The 22,534-nt window shown below is 52.1% G+C and overlaps 3 protein-coding genes across 13 annotated transcripts in view; 2 read left to right on the top strand and 1 right to left on the bottom strand.

The window, feature by feature from the left end:
* ZNF385C (zinc finger protein 385C) overlaps positions 1-12,505 on the top strand; it is a 72,700-nt gene extending 60,195 nt beyond the window's left edge. For 2 of the 5 annotated variants that reach the window (XM_058444758.1, XM_032761141.2), the window contains exons 3-9: positions 237-385; positions 3,821-3,931; positions 6,402-6,567; positions 9,140-9,433; positions 9,971-10,167; positions 10,489-10,599; positions 11,084-12,505. In XM_058444758.1, coding sequence (XP_058300741.1) covers positions 237-385; positions 3,821-3,931; positions 6,402-6,567; positions 9,140-9,433; positions 9,971-10,167; positions 10,489-10,599; positions 11,084-11,320 — 1,265 coding nt within the window. In that variant the 3' untranslated portion in view covers positions 11,321-12,505. The remainder of the gene's footprint in view (positions 1-236; positions 386-3,820; positions 3,932-6,401; positions 6,568-9,139; positions 9,434-9,970; positions 10,168-10,488; positions 10,600-11,083) is intronic. The other 3 variants (XM_032761142.2, XM_058444759.1, XM_058444760.1) reach the window with 3 other exon arrangements.
* A 102-nt stretch (positions 12,506-12,607) lies between these two features.
* Positions 12,608-20,613, bottom strand: NKIRAS2 (NFKB inhibitor interacting Ras like 2). Of its 3 annotated transcripts, none has more exons than XM_058444761.1 (4): positions 20,562-20,613; positions 16,520-16,627; positions 15,553-15,794; positions 12,608-14,561 (listed from the first exon to the last, which is right to left on the bottom strand). In XM_058444761.1, exons 2-4 carry the CDS (start codon positions 16,611-16,613, stop codon positions 14,322-14,324), a joined length of 576 nt encoding a protein of 191 aa, XP_058300744.1. In that variant the 5' UTR covers positions 16,614-16,627; positions 20,562-20,613; the 3' UTR covers positions 12,608-14,321. The 3 variants fall into 3 exon arrangements, with proteins under 3 accessions (XP_058300744.1, XP_032019531.1, XP_032019532.1); XM_032163640.2 differs by lacking the exon at positions 20,562-20,613 and adding an exon at positions 17,979-18,115; XM_032163641.2 differs by lacking the exon at positions 20,562-20,613 and adding an exon at positions 17,979-18,109 and having other exon boundaries at positions 16,520-16,646.
* Positions 20,597-22,534, top strand: part of DNAJC7 (DnaJ heat shock protein family (Hsp40) member C7) — a 44,897-nt gene continuing 42,959 nt past the window's right edge. The window contains exon 1 of one of the 5 annotated variants that reach the window (XM_032163632.2): positions 20,597-20,848. In XM_032163632.2, coding sequence (XP_032019523.1) covers positions 20,772-20,848 — 77 coding nt within the window. In that variant the 5' untranslated portion in view covers positions 20,597-20,771. Of the gene's footprint in view, positions 20,849-21,050; positions 21,140-22,534 lie in introns of those variants that run through there. The other 4 variants (XM_032163634.2, XM_032163633.2, XM_032163635.2 and 1 more) reach the window with 4 other exon arrangements.

Genomic DNA, 22,534 nt, shown 5'->3' with positions numbered 1-22,534 from the left:
CATCCCTCTGGGCTGGGAGCCTCCAGCTGTGGACTCCCTGCCTCTGCTTCCCCAGCTGTGGGGAGGAAGGCACAGAGAAGGGGGCTATAATCATCCTGGGTCTGGCTGGTGCCACTCTGTGAAGAGAGAGACAGGTTTCTGCCCAGCTCCACACCCAAGAAGCCCACCTGCCTCTTGTTCTGGCCACGGGGGTAGGACAGAGCCCATTTCAGACCCTGCCCTTCTTCCTCCTGCAGCAGGCCCGGCCTCCGGCGCCCCCAGCCCCCTGCTGGCCTCCCTGCCCCTGCCCACCCGGCCTCTGCAGCCCCCGCTGGACTTCAAGCACTTGCTCGCCTTCCACTTCAATGGCGCCGCCCCGCTCAGTCTCTTCCCCAACTTCAGCACGGTATGGGCTGGGCTGGCGGGTGGGGGCATGCACACAAGCTTGTGGGTGGGCACAGAAGGTGGGTTCAGAGGGGCCAGCTCTCAGCAGCTGGGTCTAACCAGGAGCTTTTTCTCCAACATCCCCCAGAGGGGATAGGTGCTCCCCAAATAGGGACCCCTATTTGGGATCCTAAGAGAGGGCCTCGCTCTCTCTTAGGCTGGGGAACAAGATGGTGTTGTCAGCCCTCTCCCCACCCCCACCATCATAGCTGCTGGGCCTGCAAGGGCCTGTAGTCTGTGCATTCCACTTAAGCTTCTGTGTAGGCGCTCCTGTGGATGACGTGTGTGTGTGTGTGTGTGTGTGTGTGTAACCTTTGCCTTTTTGTTGTAGTTTCTATAGGCTTTGTATGTTATATGTGGATGTGAGTTTGTGTTTTGGTGTCCAGTGTGTTTGTAAACAACTCTTTGTGCGTGGGTAATTTTATGTAATTAAGGTATGTGCCTGTGCAATCTGAGGGTTTATTGTGTCCTTGTGTCTTTTAAGTGTGTGTTTGGCGTGTATCTGCCCTCTGAGCATGTATGTTTTTGTGTGGTTTGGGTGATTGTGAGTTTACCTGTGGTCATGTGCCCTTTGTGTGCATGAGTGTGAATTGTTCTGCTTGTCTGAGCATTTGTAACTGCCTGAAGCTTCTGTGCTGTGTGTGTGTCCTAGTCTGTACATTTCCTTGTACATGTGTGTGCATAACAAGTGTATGAATTTTAATTCACTATATGGGGGATCAGCAACCATCTCCGTTTTTTTAAATTTTGAAAACTCAAATGAAATCATGGGTGTGGCGTGCCCCATCCTGAGCAGATGGTGGCAAACTCCACCTCTGTCACACTTAGGAATCCCTTCCCTCCCACCCTCCAGAGTTAGACAGAGGTCCTAAGGAGTCTGAGGCATTTCGGGGGTGGTCCTCTGGTCTTGAGTCCTTGCTGTCGCTTGCTGACAGGCTCACTGTTGAAAGGCATGGTTCCAATTGCAGGGGGCCCATGCAGGCCATTCTCTTCTGAGGTCCTGTCCCCTGAGCCCCTTGCTGGCCCTGGGTGCTGTGAAAATTTGAACCTCTTTCTGTTCTCAAGGAAGTTTCTACACCCATGTGCTTCTCTCTAAGCTCTGTTTTCTTTTCTTGGGAAGGTTTGGAAAGTTCCTTTTTTATTTTATTTTATTTTTATATAAGCAGAGATGAGGTCTCACTATATTACCCACGCTAGTCTCAAACTTCTGAGCTCAAGGGATCCTCCCACCTCAGCCTCCCAAAGTGCTGGGATTACAGGTGTGAGCCACCACGCCTGGCCTGGAAAGTTCTTGACAACTTCAGACAACTGCATTTGGCCCAACTTCCTGAGAAAAGGGAACATAAAGCCTTAATTTTCTAGAAGAAAAAAACGATTTAAAATAAGGAAAGAAGCTAGGTGCGGTGGCTCACGCCTGTCATCCCAGCACTTTGGGAGGCTGAGGTGGGCTGATCACCTGAGGTCAGGAGTTTGAGACTAGCCTGGCCAACAGATATGGTGAAACCCCATCTCTTCTAAAAATACAAAAATTAGCCGAGCATGGTGGCGGGCACCTGTAATCCCAGCTACTCGGGAGGCTGAGGCAGGAGGATCGCTTGAGCCCAGGAGGTGGAGGTTGCAAGATTTTGGCTCCGCCATTGCACTCCAGCCTGGGCGACAAGAGGGAGACTCCATCTCAAAAAAATAATAAGGAAAAGAAAAAAAAATCCAAATTAATATTCCAAAGAAACGATCCTTCTCCTTAGGGAAACTTAGGCCTCCACTTGCTGCTCCCTGCCCCCCACTGGCCCACCACCTCCCCTGGCTGTGGCTCTCACTCTCTCAAGAGAGGTCGTCATGGCTGGACATGGTGGCTCACACCTGTAATTCCAGCACATTGGGAGGCCAAGACAGGCGGGTCATTTTGAGGGCAGGAGTTCAAGACCAGCCCGGCCAACATGGTGAAACCCTGTCTCTACTAAAAATACAAAAATTAGCCAGACATAGTGGTGGGTGCCTGTAATCCCAGCTACTCAGGAGGCTGAGGCAGGAGAATCACTTGAACCTGAGAGGTAGAAGTTGCAGTGAGCTGAGATCATGCCACTGCACGCCAGCCTGGGCGACAGAGCAGTACTCCATCTTAGGAAAAAAAAAAAAAAAAGGTCGTCAGCAGCCTCAGGCCCTGTGACAGTGGCACAGCTGATGAGATAGGACTTATCTTCCCCCAGCCCACAGGGCCATGCATGAAGCCTGGGTGATGGGAGAGGAAATTCCAACAGAAGGATTCTTTGTCTCTTCCCTGCCACTCCTTGTTTCCAACTCTTTGTCCCAATAGTTGTAATTATTGCAAAGGAGAAAAAAAAAACCAAAATAATGACCTAAGGGGCACCAAGAGATGCCAAGGTGATCACCAGGACGTAGTTCTATGTCCCAGAATCATGCAGGGCACTCTGGCCATTACCCTGCTTCCAAGCAGAAGCCCAGGCTGACAAATAAAGACAGCCAGGGGAGAGGCTTGTGTATTTTTCTTTTCCTTTCTTTTATTTTCTCTTCTCTCCCTTTTTTTTTTTTTTTTTTTTTTTTTTGAGATGGAGTCTCACTCTGTTGCCCAGGCTGGAGTGCAGTGAGCTGAGATTGCGCCACTGCACTCCAGTGAGATGGAGTCTCACTCTGTTGCCCAGGCTGGAGTGCAGTGGCGCAATCTCAGCTCACTGCAACCTCTGCCTCTCAGGTTCAGGCCTCCTGCCTCGGCCTCCTGAGTAGCTGAGACTACAGGCACGTGCCACCACGCCTGGCTAATTTTCGTATTTTTAGTAGAGAAGGAGTTTCGCTTGGCCAGGCTGGTCTCGAACTCCTGACCTCAGGTGATTCACCCGTCTTGGCCTCCCAAAGTGCTGGGATTACAGGCGTGAGCCACTGCACCCAGGCAGCTGTTTCTTCTTTCTTTCCTTTTCTTTTTCTTTTTTTTTTGAGATGAAGTTTCGCTCTTGTTGCCCAGGCTGGAGTGTAATGGTGTGCTTTCGGTTCACCGCAACCTCTGTCTCCCCGGTTCAAGCAATTCTCCTGCCTCAGCCTCCCGAGTAGCTGAGGTTACAGGCATGCGCCATCACACCTGGCTAATTTTGTATTTTTTTTTAGTAGAGACGGGGTTTCTCCATGTTGGTCAGGCTGGTCTCGAGCTCCCAACCTGAGGTAATATGCCTGCCTCGGGCTCCCAAAGTGCTGGGATTACAGGTGTGAGCCACCGCGCCTGGCCTAGCTGTTTCTCTTTCCAACATCCACAGGATGGAAAAGTTCTTCCTAGAAGCTGACCAAGGCCCTCTTCAGTCATCTTTAGTTCTGGGCATTTTGTGCTGCCCCCGACCCCTGCTTCCCAAGCCAACCCCAGAGTTATTTTGCCCTCCCACTCCCTTCACAGATGGACCCGGTCCAGAAAGCTGTCATCAGCCACACGTTTGGGGTCCCCTCCCCTCTGAAGAAGAAGCTGTTCATTTCCTGTAACATCTGCCACCTGAGGTTCAACTCAGCGGTGAGACACAGTAGTGAAAGCAGGTCCGGGGAGGGGGCTGGGCAAGGAGAGGGCTGGAGGCTGGGCTTTCAGAGTCCTTCTGGGAGGAATACCAGTGGCAAAGGGGCTGTGGTCTGTATTTTCCACCCCTGGCTGCAGAAGAGGCACTCTTGGTCCTTTAACCATCGCATCCTCTCCTCTCTCTAGATTCTTCTGCCCCTTCCCCTTCTGCCCAGCTGTAGCCCAGTGGGATTCCATTTCCTTCCCCCCAGGCCTCTCTCCTGTGTTCTGGATCCTTCTGCAAGAGAGAAGACTGCCCTTCCTCCGCTCCGGATCCCAGGGGCCCATCTCATCAGCCCCTAGTCTGGAGCTGAGCTCTTAAGGCACCTGAGAGTTTACAGAATGTGATCATGCCCATCCCCTTAAATAATAGTTTTCATGACACATCCGTGAGCGGGGTAGAGGCGGGATTTTTTTGTTTTGTTTTGTTTTTTAGACAAGGTCTCACTCTGTCACCCAGGCGGGAGTGCAGTGGCGCAATCTTGGCTCACTGCAGCCTGGATCCACCTCCAGGGTTCAAGTGATTCTTGTGCCTCAGCTTCCGTAGTAGCTGGGATTACAGGCATGTGCTACCACGCCTGGCTAATTTTTTTGTATTTTTGGCAGATACAGGGTTTCACCATGTTGCCCAGGCTGGTCTCAAACTCCTGGGCTCAAGTGATCCACCCACCTCCACCTCTCAACATGCTGGGATTACAGGTGTGAGCCACCGCGCCTGGCCTAGAGGCGCTATTATAATCCCCGATATTCAGATGAGGAAAGTGAGCCTTAGAGAGGTTAAGTGACTTGCCTAAGACCACACAGCTGGTAAGTAGCAAAGCTGGGATATGAATCCAGGCCTGGATGACCCCAAGGTCTATGACTCTACTACAGCCTACCCCTTTCTACTACATCTTACCACTAGGTAGAGGAGGAACCTCATTCTGGCCTCCCAGTAAAGGTCTACCTCCTGTTAGGCAATCTGGGCTTTTGGCTGGATATCAGCAGAACTGCTGTGGTGTAGCATCCAGGGAGGGGCCGTGGGGGCCTGTCTTTCCCACATTTCAAGGAGGTGGGCCGGGGAGCAGCAAGTGAGGACCCTTGGAGGGAGGACATTGACAGATCAGACTTGAGGATTCCCTTCAGGCCTTCTGGTTCCATGAGTCCTGCAAGAGATGGAGGAGAGGCTGGGCGTGGTAGCTCACGCCTGTAATCCCAGCACTTTGGGAGGCCAAGGTGGGTGGATCACTTGAGGTCAGGAGTTAAGAGACCAGCCTGGCCAATACGGTGAAACTCCATCTCTACTAAAATACAGAAGAAAAAAGAAAAAAAACCAGCCAGTTGTGGTGGCAGGCGCCTGTAATCCCAGCTACTCAGGAGGCTGAGGCAGGAGAATCGCTTGACCCCAGGAGGCGGAGGTTGCAGTGAGCTGAGATTGCTCCCATTGCACTCCAGCCTGGGGCCTGGGTGACAAAGCGAGATTCCGTCTCAAAAAAAAAAAAAAAAAAAAAGATGGAGGAGAGAATTCGTTCTGAGGGAGTGAGGGAGGAACCATGGCTTCTTCCTGCCGGACCCCGGGCACAGTGCCTGGCAAATAGCAAATGCTCAGTAATGACTTGTTGAACAAATGAACAAAGGGATGAATGTTCTGGGGTACATATGCCCCAAAGTATGGGGATTGCTCTGCTTTCTCCATTTGTGCATTGATACACTTGATAACTAACATTCATTGAGCACCTACTCTATGTACTCAGCCCTTGTAATTCATGTTCCCATGTAATACTGACGACCCCATGAGGTCAGTAATATCATCACAGAGTTTATGGGTGAGGAGACTCAGGCTCAGAGAGATGATGTTACTTGCCTAAAGATGTAGTTAGTGGCCAGGCGTGGTGGCTCACGCCTGTAATCCCAGCACTGTGGGAGGCTGAGGCAGGTGGATCACGAGGTCAAGAGATTGAGACCATGCTGGCTAATACGGTGAAACCCCGTCTCTACTAAAAATACAAAAAATTAGCCGAGCGCGGTGACATGCACCTGTAGTCCCAGCTACCCTGGCGGCTGAGGCAGGAGAATCCCTTGAACCCGGGAGGCGGAGGTTGCAGTGAGCCGAGATGGCGCCACTGTACTCCAGCCTGGGCGACAGAGCAAGACTCCATCTCAAAAAACAAAAAACAAAAACAACAACAACAAAAAAAGATGTAGTTAGTAAGCGGCTGAGTCAGATCTGAAGCCAGAGGCTGCCTGCCTTGGAGTTCATGTGCGAGATCACATTCTGTAAACCTCAGAGCCACATGTGCTATGGTGATGATGATGACAAGGACGAGGACTTGCCCTTTGTGTGGCCCGAGCCCTGCCTCCCTTTGACCTGTCCCCCTGCTGGGCTCCAGTTCACGGATGGAGCATGTGGACTCAGCCAGTGAATGGTGACCTCTTGCCCTCCCCTCCCCAGAACCAGGCCGAGGCACATTATAAAGGCCACAAACACGCCAGAAAACTCAAGGCTGTCGAGGCTGCCAAGAGCAAGCAGAGGCCACACACCCAGGCTCAGGATGGGGCTGTAGTGTCCCCAGTCCCAACGCTGGCCAGTGGAGCCCCTGGAGAGCCACAGAGTAAAGGTCAGTCCTGAGCTCTTCTCTTTCCCACGTCTCCACTCCAAATCTGGTTTCCGACAAGGGGTTGAGAGATTTCTGTTTATTCTTTTTGCTTGTGTTGGAGTATTCCATACAGACAGGCAAAGGCACACGAGTGTACCACTCCATGAATTTTCCTAAGCTGAACACACCCAGATCAAAACACGTTACCAACACCTCAGAAGCTTGTCTTGCGCCTCCTCCTGGTCAAAGTATTCATTTCCAAGGGCTGCCTTCACAAATGACTTCATTTGTGAAGTTAGGAATGGTGGCTCACACCTTGTGATGGTTAATACTTTGGGAGGCTGAGGCGGGAGGATTGCTTTAAGCCTGGAGTTTGAGACCAGTCTGGACAATACGGTGTGACCCTGTCTCTACAAAAAATTTATTTGCCAGGCATGATGACGCACACCTGTAGTCCCAGCTACTCAGGAGGCTGAAGCAGGAGGATCTGCTTAAGCCCAGGAGGTCGAGGCTGCAGTGAGCTATGGTCGTGCCACTGCACCCTAGCCTGGGTGACAGAGCAAAACCTTGTCTCTAACCTCTCCCGCCCACTGCCCCCCCCCCCAAAAAAGAGACTACAACCTGGGTGGCTGAAAACAACAAAAATTTATTTTCACACAGCTCTAGAGGCCAGAAGTCTGAAATCAAGGCGCTGACAGCGTTGGTTCCCTCTTGGGGGCTTAGAGAAAGGGTCCCGTGCTTCTCTTCTGGCCTTTGGTGGTTGCCGGTATTCCTTGGCACTCCTTGGCTTATAGACGCATCACTCCAATCTCCACCTCCATCTCCACATTCTCCCTTGTGTGTCCCTGTGTTTCCACAAGCTCTTTTAATAAGGGTACCAGTCACTAGATTAATCCCACCCGAACCCAGCATGACTTCATCTTAACTAATTTTATCTGCGAAGACTCTGTTTCCAAATAAGGTCACATTCTGAGGTTCCAGATAGACATGAATTTTGGGGGAGACACTATTCAACCAACTACAACCCCTCTGATGGTAAATACGATCCTGACTTTTCTCAGCATAAATCAGTTTTACCTATTTTTGGTGAAACATAGAGTGTGTAGGGGTTTTTTTGTATCTGTTTTGTTTTGTGTTTTTTTGGTTGTTGTTTTGTTTTTTGAGACAGAGTCTCACTCTGTCTCCCAGGCTGGAGCACAGCGGTGCAATCTTGGCTCACTGCAACCTCTGCTTCCTGGGTTCAAGCCATTCTCCTGCCTCAGCCTTCCAAGTAGCTGGGATTACAGGCACCTGCCACCACGTCCAGCTAATTTTTGTATTTTTAGTAGAGACGGGGTTTCGCCATATTGGCCAGGCTGGTCTCGAACTCCTGACCTTGTGATCCACCCACCTCGGCCTCCCAAAGTGTTGGGATTACAGGCGTGAGCCACCCCACCTGGCCTGTATCTAGTTTTTATTCATCTCTCACAAACATTCATCAACATTCATTATATCTGTAAGATTCATCCATGTTTTTGCATGTAGCTGTAGTTTGTTCTTTTTCATTGCTGTGTAGTACTCCATTGCAGATCATACCACTATTTTTTTTTTATTTAAATTTTTAAAAACTTTTTTTTTTGAGACAGGGTCTGGCTCTGTCACCCAGGCTGGAGTGCAGTGGTGTGACCTAGGCTCATCCACCTCCCTGGCTCTCAAGCGATCCTCCCGCCTCAGCCTCCCAAGTAGTTGGAACTATAGGCATGTGCCACCATGCCTGGCTAATTTTTGTATTTTTAGTACAGATGGTGTTTCACTGTGTCACCCAGGCTGGTCTCAAACTCCTGGACTCAAGCGTTCTGCTAACCTTGGCCTCCCAAAATGTTGGGATCACAGGCGTGAGTCACTGCATCTGGCCCATACCACTGTTTTTTTTGTTTTGTTTTGTTTTGTTTTTTGTTTTTTTGAGATAGAGTTTCACTCTGTCACCCAGGCTGGAGTGCAGTGGCGTGATCTCGGCTCACTGTAACCTCCGCCTTCCAGGTTCAAGCAATTCTCCTGCCTCAGCCTCCTGAGTAGCTGGGATTATAGGCATGTGCCACCACGCCTAATTCTGTATTTTTAGTAGAGATAGGGTTTCACCATGTTGGCCAGGCCAGTCTCAAACTCCTGACCTTAGGTGATCCACCTGCCTCGGCCTCCCAAAGTGCTTGGATTACAGACGTGAGCCACCGTATTCAGCCTGTACCACTATTTTTTAAAAATCTGCTCTCCTGTTGGTGGACATGTGGGTAGTTTCAGTTTTATGGTATTATGAATAGTGTTCTCTGAACATTCTAGTACATCTTTTTTGGTGATCTCTGTTTATTTAAGTTAGCAAATAACAATATGAGGGCTGTGAGGGCTTTCTGAGACCACTGTGTCCAACTTAGTGATTTCAGATGGGGAAACTGAGGCCCGTCTGCCCAGTGAGTTGGTAGAAGAGTGGGGCCTGGAATTCAGTGCTGGTCATCCACCAGGGGCCCTCCAGGCCACCTCCATGGTCAGAGCTGAAGATCGTGATCTCCAGCATCATCTTGGGTCTCACACTCTGCCCCCATGCCTTCCATCTCTGCAGCAGTTCCTGCAGTCCCTCCTCTTGGGCCTCCACTCCAGCCACCACCAACTCCGGACCCTACATCCAGGGAGCCAGCCCACTCAGAGCTCTTGGATGCTGCCTCCTCATCCTCTTCTTCCTCCTGCCCACCTTGCTCCCCAGAGCCTGGGAGAGAGGCACCGGGGCCTGAGCCGGCGGCAGCTGCCATGGGAAGCAGCATGAGTGGGGAAGGCAGGAGCGAGAAGGGGCACCTCTACTGCCCCACGTGTAAGGTGACAGTGAACTCGGCCTCCCAGCTTCAGGCTCACAACACAGGTCAGTAGTCCCCAGGAGCTGGAGTCCGGGGAAAGGATGGGGCAGAAGCTAAGCCTCACCAGATGAGGGCAGGCTTGAGTTCCTGGGTGCTTCGCTCAAGGGTTGGGTGGCGGAGGCTTTGTGCTTGTGTGTTACTGAGCGGACATTTCTGGGTCCTCCCATTACTCCTTGGGGAAGGAGAATTGGGAAGAGAAGTCTGAGGCAGCAAGAACTGAAGGTCGCTAAATCTCTGAAGGGTCACTCCACAGGAGACAGGAGACATCTGCCTCTCTCCTTAGATTACACCCAGAAGGAAGGGACTGAGATCAAAGCAAAGGGGAAGCCAGCTATTTGTAGTGCAGGAAGGCCTTCCATGGGAGGGGCTGGCATGAAAGGACAGAAGCTGGGAGGGGAAACCATGTGTGGCTGGAGGGCGATGTGTGCACAGAGCAGCCGTGAGGCTTACGGGGGGAGCCAAATTGCGTGAGTGTGGAGGGGGTCTCTGTGGCCCCTGCAACCCCTTCCTGCTGCTGAGAGACTGCCTTCTTCCTTCTCCAGGAGCCAAGCACCGGTGGATGATGGAAGGTCAGCGAGGGGCTCCCCGGAGGAGCCGGGGCCGCCCGGTGTCCAGGGGAGGTGCCGGACACAAGGCCAGGAGAGTGACAGGGGGCCGGGGCGGCCGGCAGGGGCCCAGCCCTGCTTTCCACTGTGCTCTCTGTCAGCTCCAGGTCAATTCAGAGACCCAGCTGAAGCAGGTGGGAGAAGTGAGGCTGTGACTGGGGTTGGAGCCAGGGGAGGGGGTTGGGGGGCAGGGCAGGAGAGGGAGGGACCCTGAAGAGGGCAGGCAGGGCACAGCAGAGCAGGCTGGAAGAGTGAGGCCAGCAGGCCAGTGGGCCAATTGAGGGCAAAGGCAGACTCACCTCCCCTTCCCAGGGCCTACCCCAGGGTGAGGACCCAGTCTGTGTGCTTTGGATGTGTGAGCTGTGGGTAGAGGAAGGGGAAGAGAGTCGAGGATGATGGTCTTGGGGTCCTTGGGCTTTGTCATCTTGTTCCCAGTCTGTCTGTCTGTCCATTAGCACATGAGCAGCAGGAGGCACAAAGACCGCCTGGCCGGGAAGCCCCCCAAGCCCTCCAGCCAGCACAGCAAGCTGCAGAAGCACGCAGCGCTGGCTGTGAGTATCCTCAAGGTATCTGTCTCCAGGCAACAGAGCTGGGACTGGGTCAGGAGGGGAGAGGGTGGGCTGGGAGGGCCAGATGTGGGGGCTGCGGTGGGGCGGGAAAAGAGGCCACCCTGCAATGAGGCTGCTGGGCAGTGAGAGAGCTAGGCCTGGAAACTGGGATCTGCCCAGAGGAATTTCCGGGGAGGTGGGCTGGGGTAGTCATCTTAGGGGCAAGAGTGAGGGGTGGGCGTGCATCTGCTAGAGACCATCTCTATCCGGTCAATCCTCCTCCCTTCTCCCATGCTGAGACTTTCCTCCCTCTGGACAGGAAGACAGGTGGCGGAGAAAGCCCTTCGGAATGAATGTTTGGGGGTGGGAAGGGAGGAGGATTTAGGTTTGGAACTCTAAAAGGCACGTTTTCCCTGCAGCAAAAAGCTTGAGGATGGGCCCCAGGGAGGGAGTGGGGTTTTCTGGGGTGGAGACTGTGTCCATTCCTTTCTTTTCTGTGTAGTCTAAACTGGCCTTGCAGAAGCAACTCACCAAGACACTGGCAGCCCGCTTCCTGCCCAGCCCGCTCCCCACCGCAGCCACTGCCATCTGTGCTCTGCCAGGGCCCCTGGCCCTCCGCCCTGCCCCTACGGCAGCCACTACCCTCTTCCCGGCTCCCATCCTGGGCCCAGCTCTGTTTCGCACCCCAGCAGGAGCTGTCCGCCCTGCCACAGGACCTATCCTCCTTGCCCCTTATTAGCCCTCATGGGGAGGCCAGAGCTGATTTCCCAATAGCCACTCTTTGTCTCCTCCTGTCCTGAGACACCTTGGTTTCCTACATGCCACAGGGACTGTGAACAGCTTCAGGGGTCCTGCCCGATTCAGAAAAAGCTGGGCTAATTTTAAGGGCAGCTCCCTTCCAAGGACTGTCCCCACCCTCCTTTCCCAGGCCTTCCAGGGTTAATCCTAGGCTTGCCTGCATTTCCCACCCTGACAGACCCCAAAGATCTATGCAAAATCTCAGCCCCAGCCACGTGGTGCTCTCACTTTCCTCCACCCACATGGCCAGACTCCAGGAATCTTAGCTTCTACAAGCCATCCTCTCCTAGCCAGGGGACGACTCTCTGGGGCCTCCTATTCCTAGGCTCTGGGGCTTCACTGGAGATAGGGATGGGGTCTCTAGCTGCAGCAGGCTCAAGGCTGTCAGGACAAGGTGACCATGGGAGTGTGGCAGAGGACCATGGAGGAGAAAGGGGGACCCAGAAGTCCTTTGATCGGCAGTGCTAAGGTGGGGCAGAGCCAAGGAGGTAGTGGGGCTGGTTCTGAAAGTTTTTGGGGGCTTCATCTGCTCTGAAGGGGTGAGACTAAGAGAGGAGGTGATGTTCTGGTTGGGCCCAGGGTTTTGTTTGTTTTAATCTTAGTCTTCTGGGCATTCATGGGCCCAGTCTTTTTTTCTTTTTGAGAGTATCATTCTGTTGCCCAGGTTAGAGTGCAGTGGTGCAATCTTGGCTCACTGCAGCCTCTGCCTCCCTGGTTCAAGTGATACTTAATGATGAGCCCAGTCTTAATATTGAGGGAGTAACTGATCCCTCAGAAGCTCTCTTCTTAGCCTTTCTCTGACTTCCTGAACCCCAACTCTTGGAGGGCGGGTGTGGGTCTCCCTCAGACTATGGACTCAGCTAACACTCCCAAAGGAAAAGCTTTCCCCCACAGCTTCCCACTCCAAACTGGTCCTAGCACTAAACTCAGCTTTCCCTTCTCCCAACCAGCCCCTGCCACTGTGAAGCTGTGTTGGGAGGCAGTCTCACATGCACTTCCAAGACCCATTTTCATGCTGTCAATGTCAACATCACAAACTCCCTTCCACTGCAGCACTGCCCCCTCCCCACCCTACAATATGGGACCTTGCCAGTATCCCCTTGTATCTTTTTTTTTTTAAAAGACATTTCCAATGGGAGAACCAGAAAAAGGGGGGAGGGGAGGGAAACTTTTTGATAACAATTATGGTTTTATTGTGTCCAATCAATGCATCAATAAATGAACTTGAAGCCCAAGCCCGTGTGTGTCCTAATTCCACTCACCCAGCCCCGGGCACCTGCCCCACTCACCTCTGGCTTTGAGAAGGGGCGTGTGTCGGTGGTTGCCTGGCTGCAGTGTCTCACCTAGGCTAGGTGTGCACCTCAGAAGCACAAAGCGGGCACAGTTGTGGGTAATAAGCTCACTCTGCAGGCCGCTGGGTGTGTGCCCACCCTCCTGAGCCCCGAAAGAGGACCTGTCAGCTCCTGAGAGGCTGCTATGGGTTTGCCTTGTTCTGTTCAGGCATCTGAGGTAAGAAGGAGGGGCCAGAGGAGCACCTTGTCCAGCCTTCACCATGGCAGCGGACATATAAATATAAATACAGGTAACTTATAAATAGAAGTCCAGCTCTGAGCTGAAAACCACAGGCAGGATGAAGAGCAGCCTCCAAGGGCAAGGCTGGCGGGCTGGGCACCGAGCGGCCACTCTGGCGACTGACAGCAGGTAGTGCACTCCTGCCCCCTGGTGGCTGGAGGGAGCAGCAGATCCCAGCCTCCAGGGCTGGTCGGCATAGCACCTTAAAGAGGGAGAAGCCATTGGCTTTACAAAATCAGAGAACTGGAAAGGATCTAGGAGATCATCTAAGCAACTCTGGTCATCTTACAGATGAGAAACTGATGCCCAGAGAGGGGAAAGGTCTTGCTGGGTCACAAAGTGGGCTGGCGACTCATAGCCCAGTTATTCTATTCCATCTCAACCAGTGAGGCCCATCTGCTCCCTGAGCAGGAAGAGGAAGTAAAACAATTGGTGGGGGTGGGGAATTTTTTTCTTTTTTTTTTTTTTGTGAGATGGAGTCTTGCTCTGTTGACCAGGCTAGAGTGCAGTGGCGCAATCTCAGCTCACTGCAGCCTCTGCCTTCTGAGTTCAAGCAATTCTCCTGCCTCAGCCTCCCTGGGTAGCTGGGATTACAGGCATGTGCCACCATGCCCGGCTAACTTTTGTGTTTTTGGCAGAGATGGGGTTTCACAATGTTGGCCAGGGTGGTCGTGAACTCCTGACCACAAGTAATCGACCCGCCTTGGCCTCCCAAAGTGCTGGGATTACAGGTGTGAGCCAGCGAGCCCGGCCAGAGGTGGGGGACTTAAAACAGAAAACTACACTCCCAGGAGGCTAACTTCTTCCAGCCAAGAAAAGGACAGGAGAAAGGTCAGGGTGAGGGATGAGGAGACGCCTAACGCCAGTATAGGAGCATATTTATGTGTGTGCGCGTGCACACACACGTGTGCACAACTAAATGCATACACACAATACCTGGACACCCTTTTTCTGGAGTCCAGGCTGGTGCCATAAGTGTGTGTGTTGCTGATGGGAAGCCCAGAGGGTGGGGCCCCTACCTATAATAGGAACTCAGACCCAAGAATGGACACTGCTGCGTGGTAATTCTGCTTCCTGTCTGGGGCAGCTGGAAGGGACAGTGACCCACAACTGCCCCAGGAGACAGTGGAGCAGATCCTATGAAAGCTGGGGTAGGGAGTAGGCTGGGAGGGCTGAGGAAGGGGATGGCAACCAAGAGTATTTGCATTTCCCAGAGGTGAGACGGAGCAAAGTGGCTGGGGCCTGGCCTGGTGGGGAGCTCCCTGGCTGACTGGGAAAGACAGCTTGCCCTCTACTTTGCCCTCAACACATCTACCAGAGCCCCAGATACTGAAATGGGGCTGGGATCGTGAAGGAGGAACGGCAGCTCTTCAGCCATCCAAGGAGCCGCTGCCCTTGTTCTTCCGGCTGAGGGGGAAGGCAGACTTGCTCTGGGGTTGCGTCATCTTGCTGGCCAGGTAGACAAAGGGCTCCAGGAGGGAGCGCCGGTCCGCCACTGACACCTCCCACAGCTTCACCTTCTCTGACTTCGCCCAATGCTGAGCCACATCTGGGTCTACACGCCGCTGCTCCTGTAAGTCACACTTGTTGCCAAGGACCACGATAGTGACCTGGGGAAGAGGGACAGAGCATAGGCCTGTGAATGTACCATAGAACCAGAAATGGACATGGGGGCTGGCAACCACCTAGGAGTTCGATGAGAGGAAAGCTCAATGGCTGATATCTCTTTCTAGATTCCATACCACTCATTGTGGGGAAGGAGATGGTTGCTTTTTTTCTCTTTCCTCTGTTCAAATTCTGGCCTCCATCTAGCCCTCCTTTTAGGAGTTCTATCACCAGCTCTGTATTGCCCATACATGCTCATTACTAGCAGTCAGTTTCTGGCTCAACAACAGGTGAGGAAGCGCTCCCAGAACCCTTCAGCTTACAGTGGGATTCTGGAGAACAGAAGGGCCTTCGTGGCCAGATGCAGTGGCTCACGCCTGTAATCCCAACACTTTGGGAGGCTGAGGCAGGTGGACTGCTTGAGTCCAGGAGTTTGAGACCAGCCTGAGCAACATGACGAAACCCCATCTCTACTAAAAATACAAAACTTAGCCAGGTGTGGTGGCGTGCACCTGTAGTCTTAGCAGGGGGCTGAGGCAGGAGGACCACCTAAGCCTTGGGAGGTTGAGGCTGCAGTGAGCTGTGATCATGTCACTGCACTCCTGCCTGGGTGGCAGAGTGAAACCTAGTCTCAAACAAAAAAAAAAGGGTTTTCATAGCTAAAAGCACGGAACCATCAGGAAGAACAACTATGCAGGAGCTTCATACAACTAAGTAGGGGCTTCATACATTAGGTCAAGGACCCCTTCAACAACTAAGTCGGGGCTTCATACATTAGGTCAGGGACCCCTTAAACCACAAAGAGGCCTCTTTGGTTGAGCAGACTCAAAATGCAGCCACTCCTGAGGGTAAAGATACCCTCAGTGGCCTCCACCCCACCTCTGGCTCCTAACTCACTTTGGAGTGAAGAATGGAGCCATGCCAGGCTTCCCAAACCAGCCCTCTGCCCAAACTCTCCGACCACTGAGGCTCCCACCAGAAGCCTATGCCACACACCTCCTTCTTGTCCTTGGATTTGTCAATCTCCTTCTTGAGCAGCTCTACACGCTGAAAAGACTCTCTGCTATCTGTGCTGTAGACCAGGACGTAGCCATCAGTGCAAGAGAAGCAGTGTCGGGGCAGTTCGGCCCCATCTCGGAGCCCCCGGGTGTCATAGAAACGCACCTGCTCTCGCACCCCCCGGTCTGTCTCAATGGACCCCACGTAGATATCCTCCTGTGTCTCGATCATCTCCGAACCTGGTATAAAATGAGAAAACTGTCTGAAGTGGAGAGAGATGGGAAATGTGAGTGATGAGAGCATCTTAAGGCTGACCAGACGGGGAGAAAGGAATGTGGGGGGCTGAGGAGGCCAGAGAATTGACAGCCTGGCAGGACTGAAATGATTTGGGTTTAGGGGAATGAACATTAATTTCTTTCTTTTTTTGAGACGGCGTTTTGCTCTTGTTGCCCAGGCTGGAGTGCAATGGCGCGATCTCGGCCCATCACAACCTCCACCTCCCGGGTTCAAGTGATTCTCCTGCCTCAGCCTCCCGAATAGCTGGGATTACAGGCATGTGTCACCACGCCCGGCTAATTTTGTATTTTTAGTAGAGACAGGGTTTCTCCAAGTTGGTCAGGCTGGTCTCAAACTCCTGACCTGAGGTGATCCGCCCGCCTCAGCCTCCCAAAGTGCTGGGATTACAGGCGTGATCCATCGCACCCGGCCAATGGACATTAATTTTATGCTAATTCCATGCTAAGCACAAGTGTGACATGACAGCTTCTCCTTCCTATCTTGGACATAGGGCTTTCTCCCTCCGGATTTGTTCAGTGTTGTAGAGTTGATCTGTTACAATGTAAGCTTAATTCTTCCAGGGGCAAAAATCACCAGGAGCAGCTTTTAGCCTGTGTGTGTTGTGATCAAGTCCTATTCCTTATTTTTCACCTTCTTCCACTGTTCCTCCCCCTCCAACAACACTCACCCACTACATGGTTCCCATACAGAAGCTGCTCCAGGATTGAAGTTTTGCCCACAGACGCCTGGCCACACACGACCACCTTGCAGCTCTTCCCCATGCTTAGTTTTCAACCTTGAAGAACAGAAGTACGCTGGGTGAGGTGAGGAAAGAAAGCATCAACACAGAGGGCAGTTACTAGCAGATGTCTTCTGGTGGACAAAAACAAAAACCAAAAAAACAGAAGGCAGAATATCCACAACTGAGAGCCCAAGTTCTAAACTGAATGTATAGTTCCAGGGTTTCAGCACCATCCCAATGCTAGTCAGAGGAAACCGATGTCTCTATGTCTACTACTGGACAGTAAGCTGTTATTTGATTCGTCTTTGTTATCCCCAGTACCTAGCCAGTATCTGTCACAGGGCAGGTGCTTGGAAATGCTGCCATAAAGGGAGAGGAGAGTCACTGGCCACTGGGCCAGGTTCCCTTCTGTGCGCAAGATGTAGAGGACCAATTAGTGAAGGGAGCTCAGCCCAGCTTCCTCTCTTTAACCATGACCCCATGAAGAATTAAGCAGGAACAGTATTTTGTGTGGCTGTCTGAAGCCATCTGCTCCCTGGGGGTACTGAGCAAATAAAAAGGATAATCTGGGGCAGGCAGGGCACGGTGGCTCACGCCTGTAATCTCAGCACTTCGGGAGGCCGAGGTGGGCGGATCACAAAGTCAGGAGTTCGAGACCAGACTGGCCAACATAGTGAAACCTCGCCTCTACTAAAAATACAAAAAATTAGCCAGGCGTGGTGGCGGGTGCCTGTAATCCCAGCTACTTGAGAGGCTGAGGCAAGAGAATTGCTTGAACCCAGGAGGCGGAGATTGCAGTGAGCCAAGGATATGCCACTGCACTCCAGCCTGGGCGACAGAGCAAGACTCCGTCTCAAAAAAAGACAATCTGCTTTCCTGTATGACTCATCTGGACAACAATCAATTCCCTCTAAGCCCCAGTCAAGTCTATGACTAAAATGAACGTTAAGACAAGAGAGAAAAGAGTGAAGAAACCTACGGAAAAAAAGGCTTCAGAAAGGAGATACTTTTTGCTGCCCTTGGACTGACAGACAGAAACGAGAAAGCTCAGACACAGAAACCCTAAGAGGTCCCAGACAGATATCTCTCCGAAGGCAAACTTCCAAACACAAGCCCCCCAAAAGCTCCAGACAAAGATCCCCCCCAGAGAGCAGAGACAGATCACTCCCAAAGGCGGTCCCAAACAGAAACCTCTCCAGGGGAAGCTCCTGACACAGACTCCCTCTCCATATAGCGAGCCCCACAATAAATGACACCATAAGAGTGGGCCAGAGGGGCCTCCGCCACAGATTTTCCCACGGGGGAGCCCCCAGAGGGAATGAGAGGCAGAGACCAGCCACCTAAAGCGGCCCAGAGGCGGAGGCCGATCCTAGCGCCGGACGAGCCTCGCCTCCCAGCTCCGTACCTCCCGGGGTCCCCGCAGCACCAGTCGGGCCCTCGGAGCTCGCGGGGACCAGGGGAGGGGCAGCGCCGCCGCAAAGGCTCCAGTCTCCCTCCAGGGTCGGTGTAGGCTCCGCCGGGCCCCGCCCCCGCCGCCTGCCCACTCCCCAGCTTCCGTCAGGCAAGACGAATTCCTGCAGCGGAGAGCGGGCGCGGACCGCGCAGCACCCCCAGAGGCCGGCGGGGGAATGACGCCCAGGACCTGGCCTGGGTGTGCGCGGGAGCCCAAGGTTCTGGACTCCCTGGACGCGGGCCGCTGGGTGTTCTGGTGTCTCTGAGGCCCAGATGTTCTCTCTGTAAAGGCGATCAGAGTATAGTAACTCTTCGTTTACTCAATCATTTATTCGTCAAATGTTTTCTGGGCATCATCTCTGTCTGTGCCAGGTGCAGGGCCATATACTGAGAGAAAGTGGACGAGTTAGACATGGTGGCTGCCCAGCAGAACTCACGGTCTAGAGAAGCTAGATGTCTAACAATTACCGAGGTGCTGTGGGGCACAGCAAAAGGGCATTTAACTTTGAGTCAGCGGACACTGAAAGGCTTGGGGGAAAGGGTGTTCTAGGGTGGAGGAAACATGGCTACAAGTCATGGCATTTTCTGGAACTATGAGAACTTAGGTTCAATATTGGTGGTAGAAAGAACCTAAATGTTGGTACTCAAATTAAATTATTAAAAAAAAGAAACAGATAATCAAAGGCTTTGTGTGGTAGGCCAAAGAGATCAAATTAACGGCAATGGAAAGCCATTGCCAATGAAGAGACATGATCAGTCCCTGAGGAAGGTTACCCTGGCAGAAGAGGGAAGACTGAACAGAGATGAAATTAGGGACCGATTAGGAGACTATTACTGTATTCCAAGTTTTTTTTCTGTTGTTTTGTTGTTGTTGTTGCCGTTTTTGTTTTTAGAGACAGGGTCTTGCTCTTTTCTCCGTGCTGGAGTACATTCGTGTGATCATAGCTCACTGCAGCCTCTAACTCCTGGGCTCAAGTGATCCTCTTGCCTCAGCCTCCCAAGTTGCTGGGACTACAGATGCATGCCACCACACCCAGACTATTCCAATATTTAAAAACATGATGAGCGCCTGAATAGGGATAGAAAGGTGGAGATAGATTTGGGAAATATTTGGTAAGAGAATCAACAAAACTTGGCAACAAATTGGAAGCCAAGAGTGAGAATGGTTTAATCCATTTAACAAGATACGGAATTTAGGAAAGATAATAATTACATCCAGCATTTGTTTTTTCTGTTGTTGAGGTGTGGGTAGACAATGAAAAGTTAAATTTAAATATGGTAAGCCTTGGGGATTTGTGAAACATACAAGAGATGTCCAGTAGATAGTTGGATATACAGCTGTGGAAGCTGAAGAAAGGTCTAGGTTGGAGATATGAAGAGTTGAGAGTCATCAACAGATGGAAGTAAAGCTGTGGGAATAAATGAGTTGCCTTAGATAGAACATAAAGTGGAAAGATGGTGAGACAGGTTGGCTAGCATTAGACTGGACTATGAGCCACTGGCAGGCAGGGCAGGTAGTAAGTCTCGTGCCCTCACAACCTAGCACAGAGTAGGCGTTTTGGAAAGGGCTATTGAGTGATTGGCTCAACGAATGACCCCTCCTTTCCAACCTAGTGAGCTTGTCCTATTCCTCCCTACTCAATGGTCGCTGTGGTTTCAGCTCCCTCCACACTGGGATAGGCAGAGTAGGAGCACTGACACATGCTGTTTTCCTGGAACAAACAGGTAAATCCTTTTAAAATTCCTTTGCCCTTTTCTTATTTTACTCTTAGCTTTACATTGTAAAGCTACTCCTCATACTCCTCCAATTTAACCCCAGAAGGCTCCAATTTAATTCAGCTCCACAAATAGTGGTTTGGGTGAGGGAATAACAACAAAGACAGTTAAACTGTGCCCTTGTCCCCTATGAGTTCTCAATCCAGACCGCATTCGGCAAGGCAAGCGTGATGAGTAGAGAGTTTATATAAGAGGTGGGAGTACTGGGGACACAAGAGCAGGGACCTCACCCCGCGAGTTTCCTTATAAACTCCAGGGCAGGGTCTGGGGCGCCATGTGTCAGCTTTCCTAGGCTTAATGCTGAGATGGCATTCCCAGGCGGCTGACATGAAAGAAGCCTTGTAAAAGGGTCAGCGTCATTGGGGTGATGAACCAGTTGGTGTTTGGAGATCCGGAGGGGATGAAAGGCGCAGGGTGAAGACGCCCTGCGTTCCCCTGGCTTGGTTGGGCAGGGCTTCCAGAGAACGATGAAAGCTGGGGGAACTGGGCTCAAAGTGTCTCTTGACTTTCCCGGGAAGAAGCTGTGGACACACTCCAAGGTCGGAAAGGTAGCAGTGGGGACTCTTTCCCTACAGAGTTTTGGGTCACCTGGTCCCCACCCAACCCAGACTCCACGGAGCCTTTCAGGAAGACTCTCTAGGATTGGAAGTTGCTATGGCAACGAGGCTCTTGGAATACTGAAAACAGCCAAGCCCTAGAGAGGCTACCACCCGTACACCCCGCCTTCCCACCCACGGGTAAAGTGGCGCCGCCTACGCACAGGCACAGTCCCTGGGCTCCCGCCCCGGCGCGGAGACCACCGTGGACATCCGGGGACGGGAGGCCGCTCTGGCCCCAAGTGGAGCCTCTCTCTGGTAGACGAGCCCGAGGGAGCCCTTCTGGGCGCGGCGCCGCTGAGCTGCTCTATGCTCCAACCGGAAGTGCTCTTCACCGCCGGCCTCCCACCCAGCTCTCTGGTCCCGGCGGTAAGATGGCGGCTGCCGCGGAGTGCGATGTGGTAATGGCGGCGACCGAGCCAGAACTGCTCGACGACCAAGAGGCGAAGAGGTAACCGGGTAGCAGGGTAGTAGAGGAGGAGACCTGCAGCTCCGTGGCTCAGGGAAACCCGTTCCTGCCATGATGCAGCCCCCAGCTGTTGAGGCGATGCCCCGCCCTCCGCAAACACCCCCCCCTCATCTGAGATCAAGGCCGGATGGACCCCCTGAAGGGGCGCTCTTGGGGGTCGGCCTTCCTCTCCCGCTTCCGCCTGGCGTAGGAGCTGAGGCATGGCCTTGTTCTCCAGCTGAGAGAACGATCGTCCTTATAGGAGAGGCCGAGTCTCCGAGGGCAATTTCAGAGGTCTGGTGCGAGGTGGGGGAGGCGGCGCGGCGTCGATGACGACTTCCTTACATCGCCCCCGACCCCCGCCTTCTCTTGTTAACTTCTGTGCATTGTTGCCTGTCTGCACTTTCCGTCTCCAAAACCTTTGCCCTCCTCACCTCGTTTTCCCTTGTAATTATACCCCAGCGATCACTAGTCTGGGTTCGAGGTGATTGTGTGTCTCCATAATTGACCTGGTTGCCCCCGGTTATCCCAAAAGCCAAAGATGATAGAGAAAAAAAGGAAGAGCGAGGGGCTTGTCTCGTGTTCTCTACGTCAGACTCCTCTTCCCCTGTCCTTCCTGGGTGATCTTTATCCTTCCCAGCACTGTTCTTTCTTAAGTTAAGCACCAAGGAAGAGGGCAACTGCTTGGGCGCTGTTGGCACTCCGAAGCAGCCGCAGTGGTTCGAGATTGCCAGTCGGACTAGCCAAGGGAGCTGCTGAGTGAGTGGTTTTCGAGAACGCTCTAGATTCTGGCAACAGGCCAGATTATTGGAAGTGGGGTTGGAACAGAGTTGTGGGTAGTCATACTTGTTCTAATCCTAAAGCAGAATTGACAAGAAGGTTCTAGAAGTTCGGAGCCCTTTCCTTATCAGCTGCGGGTTAATCTGACCCTTTTGTTCAAGATGTCTACAGTGCCCTCAGTCTCTTTGCAATATCTTCATACCAAGCCCGTTGTGTCTTCAGGCTGGGTAATTTGAGGTGGTGATGTAGAATTAGTTCATGAGATCTGAAATCAGGATTCTGAGATTTTTACTATTTGATGAGTTCGAAATATAAGAAGTACTCGGACGCAATGAATAGTTATCAAGCTTGAGGGTGGTTACCACAGCCAGTGTCTCAAGTTCCTGATCTGTTGGGAGCTGAGGGGCCTGACAAAGTATAATAGGCCCCTGGGATATCAGAGAAGGCAGTACACCAGAGTCCAGTCTCTGTTCTTAATTTTGAGCTTTCATGTTGTTCCTACTTCTTTCTAGATATTTCAAGCTAGGCATCATCAACCCTTATACATCATTAAAGAGCTGCACAATGGGAAACAAAATTTCTCCCAGTGCAGACAGAGCTTAAGTTAATTGCAGAGATTTACGTGTATTTGGAAAGAGTTCAGTGGTTCTTTATATTGTAAATAGGGATTTGGCCATAGGTAATTTATTTATTTATTTTTATTTTTATTTTTGAGACGGAATCTCGCTCTGTCGCCCAGGCTGGAGTGCAGTGGCGCGACCTCAGCTTACTGCAAGCTCTGCCTCCCGGGTTCACACCATTCTGCCTCAGCCTCACCAGTTGCTGGGACTACAGGTGCCCGCCACCACATCCGGCTAATTGTTTTTTTTTTTTTTTTTTTTTTTCTGTATTTTTAGTAGAGATGGGGTT

Source organism: Hylobates moloch, unplaced genomic scaffold, assembly GCF_009828535.3.
Source record: "Hylobates moloch isolate HMO894 unplaced genomic scaffold, HMol_V3 SCAFFOLD_10, whole genome shotgun sequence".
Lineage (NCBI taxonomy): Eukaryota > Metazoa > Chordata > Mammalia > Primates > Hylobatidae > Hylobates > Hylobates moloch.
This window is presented reverse-complemented; position numbering and strand designations above follow the sequence as displayed.